At 45.0% G+C, this 15,872-nt stretch overlaps 1 protein-coding gene across 1 annotated transcript in view; it reads left to right on the top strand.

Annotated features, from left to right (window-relative positions):
- The window catches only part of LOC121707132 (low-density lipoprotein receptor-related protein 1-like), a 156,325-nt gene that overhangs the window by 7,322 nt on the left and 133,131 nt on the right, over nucleotides 1-15,872 (top strand). Inside the window, 1 exon segment of the mRNA XM_042089456.1 lies at nucleotides 14,175-14,297. Coding sequence (XP_041945390.1) covers nucleotides 14,175-14,297 — 123 coding nt within the window.

Genomic DNA, 15,872 nt, shown 5'->3' with positions numbered 1-15,872 from the left:
TACTGTTTCGATCGACTCAGCACCCTTTTATTTTTTAAGCTATGAGGCTTTGATCTTCAGGTGGGCCTAATTTCCATCGATTTCAGACAGATGCATTTCAGACTATGTTAAGTTGTGCATTTCTCCAGAAAAAATGATTTCATTATCAATTTATTGTGATTCTACAACATTTCAATAGTTTCAGTTAGTGATGGCCAAAGGTGAACCACTGAACCACAGCAGTGTGAACCTAGCGACACTAGCTGAAAAGCAAAAAGATGGCCGCCACACATACATTTTTCAACATAAAAGTCCTTAGGAAACCAATATTTTTGGTTACATATACTGGTTTGGGTAAGGACTTTTATGTTGAAAAATCTACATGTGGCAGCCATAGTGGATTTTTTCATTAGTGTTGCTAGCTTCACACTGCTGTGGTTTAGTGGTTCACCAAAGCTTCATTTGCCCATCACTACTTTCAGTTCATTCCTCTGTTAAATAAAATAAAATAAAATGTCACAGCGTTACATGCTAGATTGAAAGCCGGAGTTTTATCTCTGGCTCTAATCCATATCTATGTACAGTGCCTATAAAAAGTATTCACCCCCCACCCTTATTCCCCCTTTTATTACTTTAATAAAGGGAATCTTTGACAATTTAATTGGCACGTTTTTACAATAATTTACAAAAATCCCCTCTTTAATGTCAAAGTGAAAGCAAATTTCTACAAAGTAATGTTAATTAATTAAAAATATATAATACAAAATAAGCGATTGCATAAATATTCAGCCCCTTAGAGTGACTGACCTAAATCTACAGTTGTCCAGCCAATTGATGCTAGTCTCACACTTAGTGAAATTAAAACGCCTGAGTGCAGTGAATGTGTATAGTATAGTAATATAAAGGCACATGCGTCTGGAAGGTCCAGCTACTGGTCAATCAGTATTCCTGGCTATAATTCCACCATGAAGACAAACGAACACTCCAAACAACTCAAAGAAAAGGTTATTGAAAAGCATAAGCGAGGGGATGGATACAAAAAAAAAAATGTTCCAGTCACTGAACATCCCCTGAATTTCAGTGAAATCCATCATTAAGGAATGTAAGGAATATGGCAAATGTGCAGATCTGCCTTGAGCAGGTTGTCACCACAAACCGACCGTTAAAACCGACAAACCGACCGTGACCGTTAAAGAAGAATACTGGTGGGAGCGGCCACCAAGGCCCATATGACAACTCTGAAGGAGTCAAAAGCTTCGGCAACTGAGTTGGGAGAAACTCTGCATACAACAACTTTTGCCTGAGTTCTTCACCAGTCAAAGCTCTGTGGGTGAGTGGACTTATTAAATGTCAGCTAAAGTTCGCCCAAAGACATGTGGTCAAATGGAAGAAGCTTCGTTGGTCTGACGAGACCAAAATTGAGCGTTTTGGCCATCAGACTAGAGGCTATTTTTCGCTTATATAAAACACTGCAAATCACCAAAAATGCACCATCCTTAATTTGAAGCATGGTGGTGGTAGCATCCTGCTGTGGGGATACTTCTCGACACCAGAATATTGACCAAGAATATTGTGTTTGTTATTTATTTGATTACTGAGGGAAATCTCAGCTTGACGAGAATGAGACAAGTTCAAGTTTTTGATCTATGGGGTGCCTCCTTGTTTGAAGTGTTTTGGGGTTGAACTGTTCCGCAGAGGACATCCGTAAACATTTCCCAGCAGTGAAACCACCCCACACATGTGTGCGTTTGTCTCTTTGAGGTGAAGTCATCCTTGTTTGGGAGAAACCGCTCTGAGTACCCATACTTATACATAGTGCATCATCTTGGCCCCCCTGACTCATCCAGATGGTTATCATTTCCCAGTGTTTGTCACCCCTACCCGCACGTTCTCCTGGGCAACACCCCTTCAGTCGCCTAAATAGACCTTGCACAGTCTGCCCCAGGGTTCCACTGCATTTTTAGCACTGGCCTCCTGCCCCAGACGTTTGTCCCTCCTTAGCCACCATACTGTCTTCATAAACACAGCTTTAGCATACATAAACCTTGCCTGGAGCGCAGCAGTTCAGTCATAAACATGGCAGAGATGCAAACTCATTTTAACACTGCTTCGAGCCAGAATGGCGTCTGGCGGATAGGGTTGCCTGAGAGGAAAGCGCCTGCTGGTGGGAGGCTGATGCGGAGGCTTTTTAAAGTCTACTTTGTAGAGATTTCTATTGTGGGGGGAAGCAGTTGCGCTGACCGTAGACCTTCTCTCACAAAAGGGCCTGTGGCTGTAATTACCCTCAGCCAACTGCTCCATACGCGCCGGGGAGGGTGAGATTATTATGGGCTGTTTTGAGACCTTGCTAGCCAGTGCCCAGTCTCTTTCCAACTGTATGTGTTTGCGGCCAAAGACGTTTTAGCAGAGATCGTCAGGCTGTGGGCTTCCATAGTTTCACACCTGGCCAGCTTGTTGCTCAGTGGTTATTATGGGATGGATGACAGGAGTGAAGCTGGGCACGGCAGGGGAAGCTGTCTCCAGTAGAGATGGAGTATATGTCTGTGTGTCTGTGTGTGTGTGTGTGTGTGTGTGTTGTGCATGGTGTGTGAGGGGACCAGAGGTGCTCAATTAGCAGTGCTTTGTTGTCTTCGTGAAGGGAAGCTTGACACATGCCACAAATTGAGATTTTATGAACTGAATTGATGAAGAGCAGTGAGCCACTTTGTCAGAGCTTTGTGTCTGAACGTCACATTAACTTTGCACTGAGGTGCGGACAATAAATTTGCACCATGGAGACACACCTAGGGAGCAGCCTGCAGTGATTTTTCTTCTTCCTCGTCCGGTCATTTCCTTCATATCATTTCCTTTCTCTAAATGAAATAAGAAGAATATTAATCAATATCACAAACAGTGTAATTAAAGTGTAATTAATATGACTTGCACATTTCAATATTCTTTGCAATTTCATGCAGGGAAGCATCCAAACGCATTAACCTTCTCAGAATTAATTTCACTGCAATTAAATACTGTCATTATTTGATGCAGTGTAATAATTAATTAGGGAACATTTTTTAAATGGACAACCCACCGACATGGCAGATAAAATGAAATGGGATTCATACACATCCTATCTGGGAATTTTGCTCGGCATAACCAACACTCACTGTCACTCACTCTCTATCTGCCCCCCCCCCCCAGTCACACACCCATGAACACATATGCAAGCACTCACATACTACATTACCTGGCCACCCATAGCTTAGCCGCGACCCCCTGCTAGCTCAAGCAATTCCAGGTGCTGGCCATGCTTTGGTAAGCTTTTTGTCATGCTGTGCAGACTGTGAGCTCTACATGATAAGACTGCTTGAGGGACTATTGAATATTTATACTGAGAATGTGTGTGTAGGGGATGTTTATGTGGGTTGGGGAAAGCCATGCCTGATGATGAGTACTCAGATGGAGACGGCAGGTATGGCGGTTCCGTCTGGGCATCTCCCAGCTCTCAATTTCCATGCACACCTGCTGGGGACTAACAGTTAAGTACTCCACTTTGCACTGAAAAATGTTCCACTTTCCCTTCTCATTTAGATGGAGATTTTGACCAGGCCCAGTCCAGTCCAGGACATTGCTAAGTGCACAGTATTAGGAGGGCAAATAACATAGTGTTATCTGTAATGGCAAAGAGTAAGTTGAAAGTTTAAATTGGGCTGTGAGATGTGCTAAGCATGTGTGGAGGATGGGGGTGTGAGATGTGGCTGGTTTGTCATAGTGTTTTTTCTTCAGGTTCAATACATGTCCCAGATCTCATCAGTAACCTCAAACAGATAGCATTTGCATTTAGTCATTTAGCTGTATTGTTAATTTCTATGTGACAGCACTTGCAATTGAGGGTAAAGGCTGACAATATGTTGTGTCCTTCCAAGGTATTTTAAACAGCCGACCTTGGAGTGGTTAGTTAGCACCTTGTTAGCACAACATTTGTGAATTCAGCATTCATGCTGTTTGGGAAGGTTTTGTTTTTCCAGTTCCACAGAGAAATATTTGGGAACTTGTTCACATACTCTAGATAACCACAGTAGCCAAGTAATAACCCACCATAGCTAAGAAGAGGGGAAAATAATAAAGCAACATAGCTAAGAAGGAGGAAAAGATACTTGGATGATGCAGATATCCACAGTTCACACAGATATCCACTTGAAATACTTGGATGATGCAGATATCCACAGTTGTGTTCACAGGATGTGTGTGAAAAATGTCCTGTTTTTAAATCAAATCAATGAAATCATGTCCCGCTTTTAAAAACAAAACAAAGTCATTTCATTCTAAAACATTCCTCTTGTAAACATATGGCTAATATCTTGAACTGATTCAGTCACCGTAAAACAGGCTCTGCTAAATGGTCCTGTGCTTGAACTCGGAGCGGTTAGACAGTCCCAAAGCAGCGGCGGTCAACTAAATTTAAATTTAGCCAGACCAGCATAATCATTCTGCTTCTCTTAATGGCCTGGCCAGGGTCCTGAGAAGGCATGTGTGTGGATTGATAGCATCTAGAGCCACTTGACCCACAAGAAGTCCACAACAGTTTCCGCAGGAGCGGAGTTTGCTCAGCCGTACACCATTGTGCTTGGCCGCAGTCTCCAGACATAAGCACATTCCAGCTGTTAATTCTGTAACACCCATACATACAGTATGTGGACATACTTGTATACCTCTAAACTTCGCTATGTCAAGATATACATACATACATACATACATACATACATACATACATACATACACACACACACACACACACACACACACACACATACATACACACATACACACTCGTTCATATCTAGACACATTAGTGTAGATAGATTATGTACTTTTACATACATCTGTAAACATGTTCTTATTGAACTCTACATGCACCTTTCAGACCTCTGTACCCCCCCCCCCCCCCCATCTCTCTCCTCTCTCACACACACACACACACACACACACACACACAATGCCTCATGTATCCTTTGATCTAATGCTAATGGTTATTTCCTGACTTTCTGCTTGTCTTGTGGATTATTCGTGTAAAACAATAAAACGCCCCTCTGAACAAATTAATGAAAAAAAAACAACAACAGCATAACAGCATCACTCAAACTTTTTAAAAGATCCGTTAGAAACTTGCGGTATTTTCATAAAACATTTACCACAGCCTCCAGTCTGCATTTTTTGGCTGTTTTTGTTTTGTTGTTTGTTGCTGGAGAGCGTTGGAGGCGCTTTTACGGCTCTCTGTAAGCAGCCTTATTTAAGAGGCACAGCTGGGACATGAAACACTATTTTTCAGCCGTCTGTTTCATAACGTGACAAATTGAGAGGGACTTTTGTTTTTTCTTCCTCTTCTTCTTCTCTTTTTTCCCCTTTCTTCTGGCGTCTCTCTCTCACTCTCCTTCGCGCTCTCTCCATTACAGAAAAATGGAGTCATATTTGGTTGGTTTAGGGAGGGAGAGAGAGAGAGAGAGTGGGCGAGTTTGGTTGGTTTAGGGAGAAAGAGGAAGAGAGGGGAGAAGAACGCAGCGGAAAGGAGTTGAAGAGAGAATAGAAAATATAAAGAGAATGTGTGTAGACTAGAGAGTGAGAGGGTAAGTCATAATAACAAGGGATGTGTTGCTTGAGAAGAAGCAGAGGAGAAAAGAGAAAGAAGGAGAGAGAGAGGGAGGAACAGAGGGAAAGAGCAGAGAGTGAAGGTGACTTTCACTCCCCAGTTGGGAGTTCTCAGGCCAGGACTGTCCATGAGGCTCCACTGAGGTCAAACCTAGGGGCCTGACTTATGCTGGGGGGTTAAGAGTGGGCCTCACAGAGAATTTGGAAACATCATCACGGGCCCCAGTATGCCTGCCACTGACCTCTCTCTCTATCTGTCTGTCTCCCAATATCTCTCTCCGTCAGTCACTCAATCACTCTCTCTCTCTGTCACTCTCTCATTCAGTCTTATTTTCAGTCTCTCCTGTCACAGAAATGCTCTCACTCTCACTCTCACTCTCACTCTCTCTCTCTCTCTCTCTCTCTCTCTCTCTCTCTCTCTCTCTCTCTCTCTCTCTCTCTCTCTCTCTCTCTCTCTCTCTCTCTCTCTCTCTCTCTCTCATTTAGTCTCCCTCCCTCTCGCCCTCTCTGTCCTGGTCTCTTTGTCACGGCTGTTTGCGTGGTAATTACTGATCAAACTCATGCCCGTGCTTCAGTGAAAGCACCCAGGCGGAGAATTCCTCTGACCCGTCCCAGAGTCTCTAAGGTTTTAATGACCCAACCTGCCCCCTCCCCCCTCCCACCTCCCCTTTAGCTCCAACGACCCCTCACCCCAAAGGCCTCCTTCTGTTGCACTCCCCCAAACATTCTCCGATAAAATGGTGCCACATTGATGTTGTTATTCTTGAGTCGAAGATATCACGCTTGTTTTTTTCATCTGGAGCAACTGCCCCAGTTTGCCTGCAGGATCTCCTCATCAAGGCTTTGACAGATTCTTAGGCTGCCTTTTTAAGACTTCACTCAGATATATATATGTGTGTGTGTGTGTGTGTGTGTGTGTGTGTGTGTGTGTAGAGAACCCATCGGAACTGGTGATGCATTGGCCATTTTCTCCTTGGAGGTGCACTATGTGGAATTCTAATAGTCTATACATTGATGCGTTTGATAGCAATTTCACCCCATCACCTTTTGCAGAGAGAGGCTTTGATTTGCTGGTTACACAGGGGAGACAGACATGTAATTAGGTAGATAACTGAAGCTCCATACGTGACTGTGCCCATCAAACGACGTGAACTCACTATGGTGTTGCATGAGTTGATGTATAATCGAGGGTGTGTCATAGTCAATTAAGATTGTTATTATACAGTATGTATATTTGACTTGGCAGAGGAACCCAACGGTGCTTTTAGGTTACTTCAGCACATGGTGCAATTCATTCCACTGGTTTCTCTCTAAATAATAGATGAGCTCAAAAAACATCTTCAGATTTCTCAGAACAACTGGAATTGGGATGCGCTCTAAATAAAAAAAGTCAATGGTGGTCAATTTTAACTTTCAGTGTACATTTCTTCCCCTCTCAACCAGCACTTGATTTTTGCCTGTGCTCTTTCATCTCTGTTTAATGAATCTGAGGTGCATTTTAAAAAAAGAAAAAAAGATCATGTTAAAGAAAAACGACCAAGATTGCTGTCTGTGCAACCGTTATAAAACGTAAGGATCTGCAGGACGGTCTCGTAATCTCCATCCCAGTAAGCAGAAGCAGGGATATGCCCCAAAACTAAGGGCATCAGGAGAACAGTCTGTGCCACAGGCCCTGATTTGTAACACTGTCTCTGCCGACTGGGTCAGTATAACTGCTGATTTCTCCTCCAGTTATTTGACTTGTCAGAGAAAGAACAGCCCTTTATCGTGGTGTGCTTACTTTAATGAACATCACTATCAGTGGTAGACTAAACGCTGGCTGGGGCCAAGGCTGCTCCGTTGAGCGTGTCTGCTGCTGCCAGCGGTGTGAGAGAGCTGGGCTCTCTGAGTGCTGGGGACGTGTGGGGATGTGGCGGGGAGATTTTTTGGGCTGGCCAGAGATCAATGTCAGAGTGAAGTGTGTGTAGCAGTGCTTAAGATGGGTGGTGGAAGCCAATAAATCTTGAAAAGTCTACACACACACATGCACACACACACACACACATGCACACACACACACACACACACACACACACACACCTGACTTTCATTTGTAATAATCAGTCTCACCAAATCATGTAGGCTTACACCATTTTCATCCCACTCATGCTCTCTGCCTGTCTCTCTCCCTCTCTCTTTCTCTGCTTTTACCCTCGTTTTCTGGGTATGAAATATACATGTTCACAAAAAGCACACTGATGCAGAGAGATGGAATGTGTTGTAAGAGTCATAGTAAACACTTAGCCTGTGATTTAGGCGGAGACAGTTTAATCTCATTTGGCCGAGATCCTGTCTTGTGGTTAGTCTCAGCTTGACATTGTGCAAGTGTTACATGATCACTTGAACATAGGTTCTTATAGGAAAATTCATAAAACAACTTGCCACTCCAAGAACACACACAATTAAAGTAGACATTGACACGATTTGCAATCCAAATCTTTTTGTTTTGTATCTGCTCCCATTTCTTGGTTTACGTTGAAAGTAGTTTACCAAACATTTGTTTGAATTTATCGCCATGTTTTGAGTACAGTGCGACCCAATACGTGGTGTGTGTGTTTGTGTGTGTGTGTGTGTGTGTGTGTGTACTTTCCCTCTGCTATCTCCTGACAGCCGAACAGAATGCAGCTGTGCTACATTCCACAGCTGGTTTCAAAACAGCCTCGTCGCACAGGCCGGCCGACTGATGTGGTGCCCCTTTCACGACTCGTCGTTGCACTCATGGTCTGCCAAACGCGGGCGCGCACGCGACCACTCGCCCCGGAGAGCTCGAGCGAGTGGCAACATTACATAAAATGTGGGGGTTGGCTAAGTTTGGGCCGCGCTGGTCTCGGCCGCGTGATGCCGTCGCAGTTAGCCAGCTAGTCAGCTAACCCTTCTGACTCAACTTCGCCACTGAGCTCTCCAAAACACGGCATGGAGAAAGTATTTCCTAGCGTTGGTGTTCGCTGCCATACACTGGGGCGGTGTTCTGATGCGAACGTAAATGAAGGAAATGACTAAACACACAAAAAAGCCATTTGAAACCTTAATCCCCTCTTCAGTGTCAGGCGAACACACTTAAGTCTGTAGGCCCTGCGTTGCTGGCTAACCATGCTGAAAGCTGTTCTGTTTTTAAACCGTAGACTTCTGGAACAGTCTCTGGAACTGTTAGCTTGGAGTTTGCCAGCTGGAGATCGGAATGGAGCTTTATGGAGCTGAGGGCAATAAGCCAGGAGTTTGGTATGGGGAAGGGTGGGGGGGGGGGGGTTAAAACACATGGGCAGTGATGTGAGGGGGTGTGTGGTGTGGTGTGGTGTGGCAGTGTGAGGAGTGTGTGGGGTGAAATGTGAGCTGTGGCAAGACAGCGACATTTGTTTGGATAGTGAGAGGGGGCACATCCTTCCTTACTGATTGAGTTCTTCCTGGGACTGTGGTGTGCAGACAGTGCAAAGGCAAGGCCTCTCTCTCTCTCTCTCTCTCTCTCTCTCTCTCTCCCCCTCTCCCTCCCTCTTTCTCTCTCTTGCTCTCGCTTTCTTTTTTCTATATCTATTTGTGTGTGTGTGTGGGAATGAGAGAGACAGAGACCAAAGGAGTGTGTGTGAGTGTGTAGGAAAGTGAGAGAGAAACTGTGTGTGTGTATGCGTGTGTAAGTCCTAGTGTGTGCGCTGCTGAGCAGTAAAACAAAACTTGCTTGTGAATGTGAGCCTGTGCAGTGGAAAAACACAGGATGGCTGCCCTGCCTGGGACCCCTCTTCTCTCTTCTCCCAAATCTTTTATTTTCTCTCTCCTCTCTCTTTTTCTCTTTCCCCTCCCCTCTGTTTCTGTCATCCTCTCCTCTTCCTCTTCCCTTTCTTCTCTCTTCTTTCTGACCATCCTCACTCTCTCTCACTCTCTCTCTCTCTCTCTCTCTCTCTCCTCCCCCTTCTCTCTTCAGACCCACGACACACAATCCCCATCACCGCTGACGATGCCATCACTGGTTGCATAATTCATTGTTCGTTTAGAAGCAGCAGCCACAAGCCCTGTGCTCAGCGGGAGATTGCTTCTTTTCCTTTTTCAACCAATGGCACCCCCCCCCCCCCCCCCCCACCACCACCACCACTCTGAGGGGCATTGCTTTAGTCCATTGACTGAAGTGCAAAATCAGGTCAGGTGAAAACCGCAGAAAAACACCCCAACATATTTTCAAAGTCAGCCGAGTTCTATTCATACCGCACACAGAGTACAGTGCATTCATAGCTGATTTGTTTGCTCAGGGCTTGTAGCCAAGTGTTCAGAGGGTCTGAAAGTCCTATTGGTCTTATTTCTGTACTATTTATGAAGTATCATAGTAAAATGCAATGGTTATTCAATTTAGTTATACATTATAGCTATTGTGTGCTACAAGGTAGGAGGTAGGAGGTCAGTGTAAACGTAATGACTATTGAAATGTCAGTTGTTAGCAATTTAAATTGAGGAATTTACAGAAAGTGGAACTAGCACAAAATCATGAATGCAGTCAGTATGATGTCATTGCTCACACAAATATAAATAGTTATGTCCAGTGGAAATATTAATACTGTTTTTAGTCCTAGTTTAAACAATTACTGTCTATTTTCAGGACTAGTTTGAATCATAGGCCATAGATCAACAGTACATACCAATAAAATATTCGCTATAACCACCTTTTAAGACACAAAACATTGTCCTGATGGCCTGTAGTATCATGCACAGCTCTGCTTAACCCATGCATAGCTTTGCACTGCACTCTGGTTTTCCCAGTAGAGGAAGGTATATGTAGTTTTCCTTCACCCAACCGTGTGTGTGTGTGTGTGTGTGCGTGTGCGTGTGTGCGTGTGTGTGTGTGTGTCAGGCCAGGTCTGTGCTTTCAGGGAATACAGTGAACAGAGGGGCTTAGTGGTCCTAGCGCTAACCTGTTGACCCACTTCCCCTTCCTCCCCAGTGGCTCCTTGCTGCTGCTGTCTGTGGTGGTGACTAAACACTCCCATTTTGTCCAATGCCATTATCAGCAGCCGTGTGCTGACACAAATGTTTAAAACATGTGTGGTGTGTCTCTTGAGGTTTACGGTCACTCTTCTTGTTTCTCTCCTTCTCTCTTCTCTGTTTCTCTCCCTCTCTCTCATTCATTCATTGAAGCCCTATGTAAGTATGTCACATGCTAGGCTAATCACCCACAGTCATCATCTTATGCACAGAGTTTGAACCAGAAAAAAAAAAGCTAATAAAAAAAAAAATCTAAAAGTGATTTTTTTTTTTAGCAGGCTTGTGAACAGGAGACTGTTCACTGGGTACTGTGCTGTTTGCTGGGCTCATGCTAAGAGATTTCAGTGGTGGGGTTAAACGATGGGTGGAAGATGAAGAGAGAGTGCAAAAGGGCTGCCTTCCAGGCTCAGTGTGTGGCGTCGCAGTCAATTGTGTGACTGGTCTGGCAGTAAGGCCAAAGCAGTGAGTCAGTTTCTGGAGAGCTGTGCTAGGCGCTGTTGGTGTGTTTTTGCTGCTTAACAAATGAAACACTCAAGCTTTTGTGTATAGTTTAACCTTGTGTGTGTGTGTGTGTGTGTTTGTGTGTGTGTGTGTGTGTGTGTGTGGAAGGCATTGCACACAGGTGTATTGCTGTTCCTGTGTTTGTGTGTGTGCGTGCATGACCCTTTCAGTATGTTCAGTCCATACTCAGGCGGTGCCTGAGGTTGTGATAAAGACCCCCTTCATGGCCCCACGGAGGTGGAATGCGCTAAAATAACCCATAAGCTGCCGTTTATTTGGAGAACACAAACAAATAAACACAGCGTCTCAGTGCTCACCTGAAAGAGACGCAGACTTCTTGCCTGCTTTAGAAAAAAGATAGGGGTGGGGGGGGACCTACCGCAACCCAGGCCCTAACCCCACCCCCCCCCCACCCCTTTTTTGGGAGCCTCTAAAATGACCTGTGTGTTAGAATGTTCCACAACATTCCGGTTGGGAGGAGCCCAGCTGAGGAGAGGGGGACGCCGGCCTAGGAGCCGAGCTGGGACGTGCGGAACGCCGGCCTAGTTTTCCAACAGACACCTGACTATGGGCCTGCACTGGAAAAGACTCTCCCCCTTAACCCCAAATTAGTCCCTAATTGCTACTCCATTCCTCGACCCCACCCCCCTTTTGCTGATGTGTGGCTTTGCGACAGGCGAATGGAACCAGCCAGGCATCTTCCGAGCCTGTGCTGTGATTGGTCTTCTCCTGTTCCTCTTGGATTTCCCATAAAACACCGTTCCTCGCTCGTGTCTAGATGCTCGGTGTTTATCGGCATATTTTTGGCATCATTTGCTCGTTCCATTCTCCGTCACCATTCCCCGCTCCTGCTCTGTTTAGCCTGCAATTGTCCTGTCTCCCTTCAGAGTTTGTCGAAATTCTCGAAGTATACTCGAAAGTTTTTTTTTTCTTTTTCTCGAATACAAAAGTTCAGTGGCCTCCATGAGTCTGAGTGGGCCAGCTGCAGCTGCAGCCAGACAGGACACACTGAAACCGGGCAGCACTCCCGCCCCTCTCCTCTCTCCACTCTTTGAGGAGGACTGAGGCATTTTCCAAGCAAGGCCTAAGTAGTGTTTATATGGAACAAGTCACATGGAGGAGCTGAGAGGGAAAATATTTTTGTTAAAGTCGGACTTGGGGGTTGGGGGTGGGGTGGGGTCTGGTGGGGGTGGAATCCGGGTTGGAGTTGGAGAAATGACTTGGATGAAACCATTGAAATCACAGGTCTGTGTAAGCAGGGCTTTTATTTGAGTTGCTGATGAAGGACTGGCGGCATTGGGAAGAGATCTGGCCCTGATCTGGTATGAATTTACTGGATCTGCACCACGTTGGGAAGAAAACCTGTCCAACGTCAGCTAGTTAGATCAGCTTTCTCTCTCTTCCTCTTTCTTTTTCTCTCTCCCTTTCTCCCTTTCTATGTTTCTTTTTTTTCTTTCTTTCTTTCCTTCTTTCTTTCTTTCTTTCTTTCTTTCTTTCTTTCTTTCTTTCTTTCTCATTCTCTCACATTTCATCCAAAACACTCATGGAGATCTGCTGCATTGACTTCCCTGGTGATAGTTCAGGTCTGGAATAGTGCAGAAATGACACATCAGCACCACATCAGTTGCACATAATGTGGAGTAGCAAAAATGAAAGTTGTCTTTGATGACAAAGGACTGTTATGAAATTGGACTGGTTCATCATTGCCACCACCAGAACCGCTTTGAGGTTTGGAAAGAATCTAAACCAGACAGTCAGGATGCCTCTGCAATGATCTCCAGCCGGAGCTAAGTCAGGTTTTCCTGTGTAACCCCCCCCCCCCCCTCCCCTCCCCGCTCCACCCAACCCCCTCCACTCTTCATCCTGTGAAGCAGCGATTCTGGTTGTGTTCCGCCGTGTTTGTACTACCCCCAAGCAGTCCGTGGCTTAGCTCAGACGACAGGACCTCACTGTTTAGGTTTGGTGGGGGGAAAAAAAGGGGGATGTGGTGAATTTGAGGGGGTGGGGTTGGGGAGGCGGGTGGGCAGTGAAGGTGGTGCGGTTTGGAGCACTGCCTTCTTCGACCAAATAAAGAAGCAAGTGAAATAGGGGTTATATGTGCCCAACCCCCACCCCTTGTTTTCCTTTTTTCCCAGTTTAACAGAACAAGATGTCCTTTGATGCTACTCAGACTAGTTGCATCACTGCCATTGGTCTGGGAACGGTGACCTGATCCAGCTGACCGTCTGGATGACGGGGGGGGGGGGTGGCACAGTTAGGCTTTTAGTCTCCGAGGTAGTGGGGCCAATCAAAGTAGCCAGGTGGACTTGCAGACTGGTCCATAAACAAACAAACAGAGTGACTGATTGGTATCATGTCCCTTGCTTGAATAAATATGCCCACAGGAAGTCACACAAAGACTCTTTCTCTCTCCCACACACACACACACACACACAGAGAGAGCCAGACTCATGAACTGCGGTGGCAGTGGCAGCACAAAACGTATACAGTGGAAAGATAAGTGGAGAGACAGAACAGTCCCACTGGCGAGAGAGTGCTTGGGCAGACAACTCTCCTATCTTCCATAGAGACCTACGGAGACCTTTCTCTCCCTGCCTCTGACACGCACCTCCAAGTTGATGAAGGAGGCCTTCACGGGCCGGAGATGGACAGCCTATCTGTCCACTGTGTCATTATGGCTGTGCTGTGAAGGCCAATGCTCTCTGAGGCCAATTAGAGAACAGATTTAGGAGGAGACGCAGGGTCAGAAGGGAACAGGAGCTCCCAGCTTTCCTCCAAAAAGTGAGGAAAAGGAAACTGACTGACAGAAATGAGTGACGTTTTACTAATGGTGCCCTCGAGGAGCTTTTTTTTTTTTTTACTTTTTTTTAAACATTTTTTTTAACCTGTCCATTTGTTTGTTTGTGTTCAGTTTTAAATGTGCAATCTGGCAATGTCAAGGTGTGTGTGTGTGTGTGTGTACAGTGTGTGTGTGAAGGTGTGTGTGCTTTTTAATTATTCTACTCTTGATTTAAATGATTGTTTCTGTAGAATGATTCAGAGACATTGTCTTCTCTCCTGTGTTTCAGCCCCGAAGACGTGCAGCCCAAAGCAGTTTGTGTGTAAGGATCAGGTGACCTGCATCTCCAAGGGCTGGAGGTGTGATGGCGAGAAGGACTGTCCCGATGGCTCGGACGAGGCCTCCGACGTCTGTAAGTCAAGCCTCGTCTTCATACCCACTTTTCTGCACATCCACGGCACATCTGCGCACATCTGCTCTTGTTGTTCATCTCTCCAATGACTCCAGTTGCGAAATTAGCTTTCTCTGTTTAGGTTTCTTAAAATAACATGAATGGAGAAACCAGCTGCCCGGACGTGATAGCAGTGGGGTTTTTTTCTTTTTCAGAAGATTTTTTTTCCCTTATTCTGTCCTTCTGGCCTATTATACGTAAAGAATAGGGCTGAAACGATTCATCGACTTACTCGAATAACTCGATTACAAAAATTACTTGAGGCAAAAACCCTGCCTCGAAGCCTCGTTAAATTCCTATGACGCGCACTATACGCGCAGGGATCTGATTGTTCCACACGGACCATTGTTCAGGAAGCACACCACTAGTGCGTGAATTGTGATACATTGTGAATTTAGCTGGCGGAGTCAAGATGTCTAAAGTTTTCAAGTAAAGTTTTGGGATCATTACATACTCAAAAAGGAAAAGAACAAGCATCTGAACCGAAAACATCCACTCCATGCTGTTTCACTAAGCGTCAATAAAGTAGGCCATCTATCAATCTATCTAGTAGCCTAATTGTAAAATTATTTGTTAGTAGCCTAATGGTAAATGCTGCAGGTGTAGAAATCTACATAAAACATTTGTTGTATAAATGTCAGATTTACGACTGAAATGTGTTTGTTACCATTTACTACAGCCACCTTTGATGAAAAATAAGTCATCCCCTCACTGATTGGTCCACCCTTTTTTATGGGGGTTGTTGGAAACGCTAGTACAGACTAGTATCTCAGTGACATGAAAATTAGTGGAGATACTACGTGGGCAAAGCCAGACTACTGCCTATCAGCCACTGTGGCTGTTTGTATACTCTTTGCAATCAAAAGCAAGGCAGCATTGATGAACTTCATTAGGAAGAACGGAGTGATCTAGAAATATACGTCTAAATGTTTGACTCTATTGAGTTGATAATGCCTCTGTATATGCTGACATTTGAACATTTATTACTTGTTACTCCATCTGTAGCACCCACAAGTCCCTTTGTCCAGTAACTACCGGTAATGCGCAAATATGTGACTTCTCTGCATTGATCAGGATTGTTTTATGGAACTGCCTTTGAAGTTGAATTGCAAACAAGCCTTTACAAAATTCATCAAGGATGTTCAGACTCTATGTCGTGTGCATGGTACACATATCCAGCACAATCCCAGGTGTTGTCCTTGTTTTATTTATGTAATTGCTCAGACAGTTTGATACACCATTGGCCCACCCTGACCATTGTATAGTCTGTTCCCCCTTGTTGTTTTGTCTCGACTATACTGCTGTTTGTCAGTTGGAGAACCATTTTTCCTAAAGGTAAAGCTGTTGGTTCAAGGCTTCCGGCTTGCCCGTGGATTCGGTAGGGATCGCTGTGCACTTAATTGCCTAGTACGCATGCAGTGTAATTGCTGTTATTGTACCTCATTTGGCAGTCGGCATCCCTTCCTTTAAACATCCTGCATCCTCGTAATCAAGTCTTTTAGCTCGGCACATGGTTTCAGCTCCTGCCTTCCACTC

Source organism: Alosa sapidissima, chromosome 4 (genome assembly GCF_018492685.1).
Source record: "Alosa sapidissima isolate fAloSap1 chromosome 4, fAloSap1.pri, whole genome shotgun sequence".
In the NCBI taxonomy this organism is placed as follows: domain Eukaryota; kingdom Metazoa; phylum Chordata; class Actinopteri; order Clupeiformes; family Clupeidae; genus Alosa; species Alosa sapidissima.
This window is presented reverse-complemented; position numbering and strand designations above follow the sequence as displayed.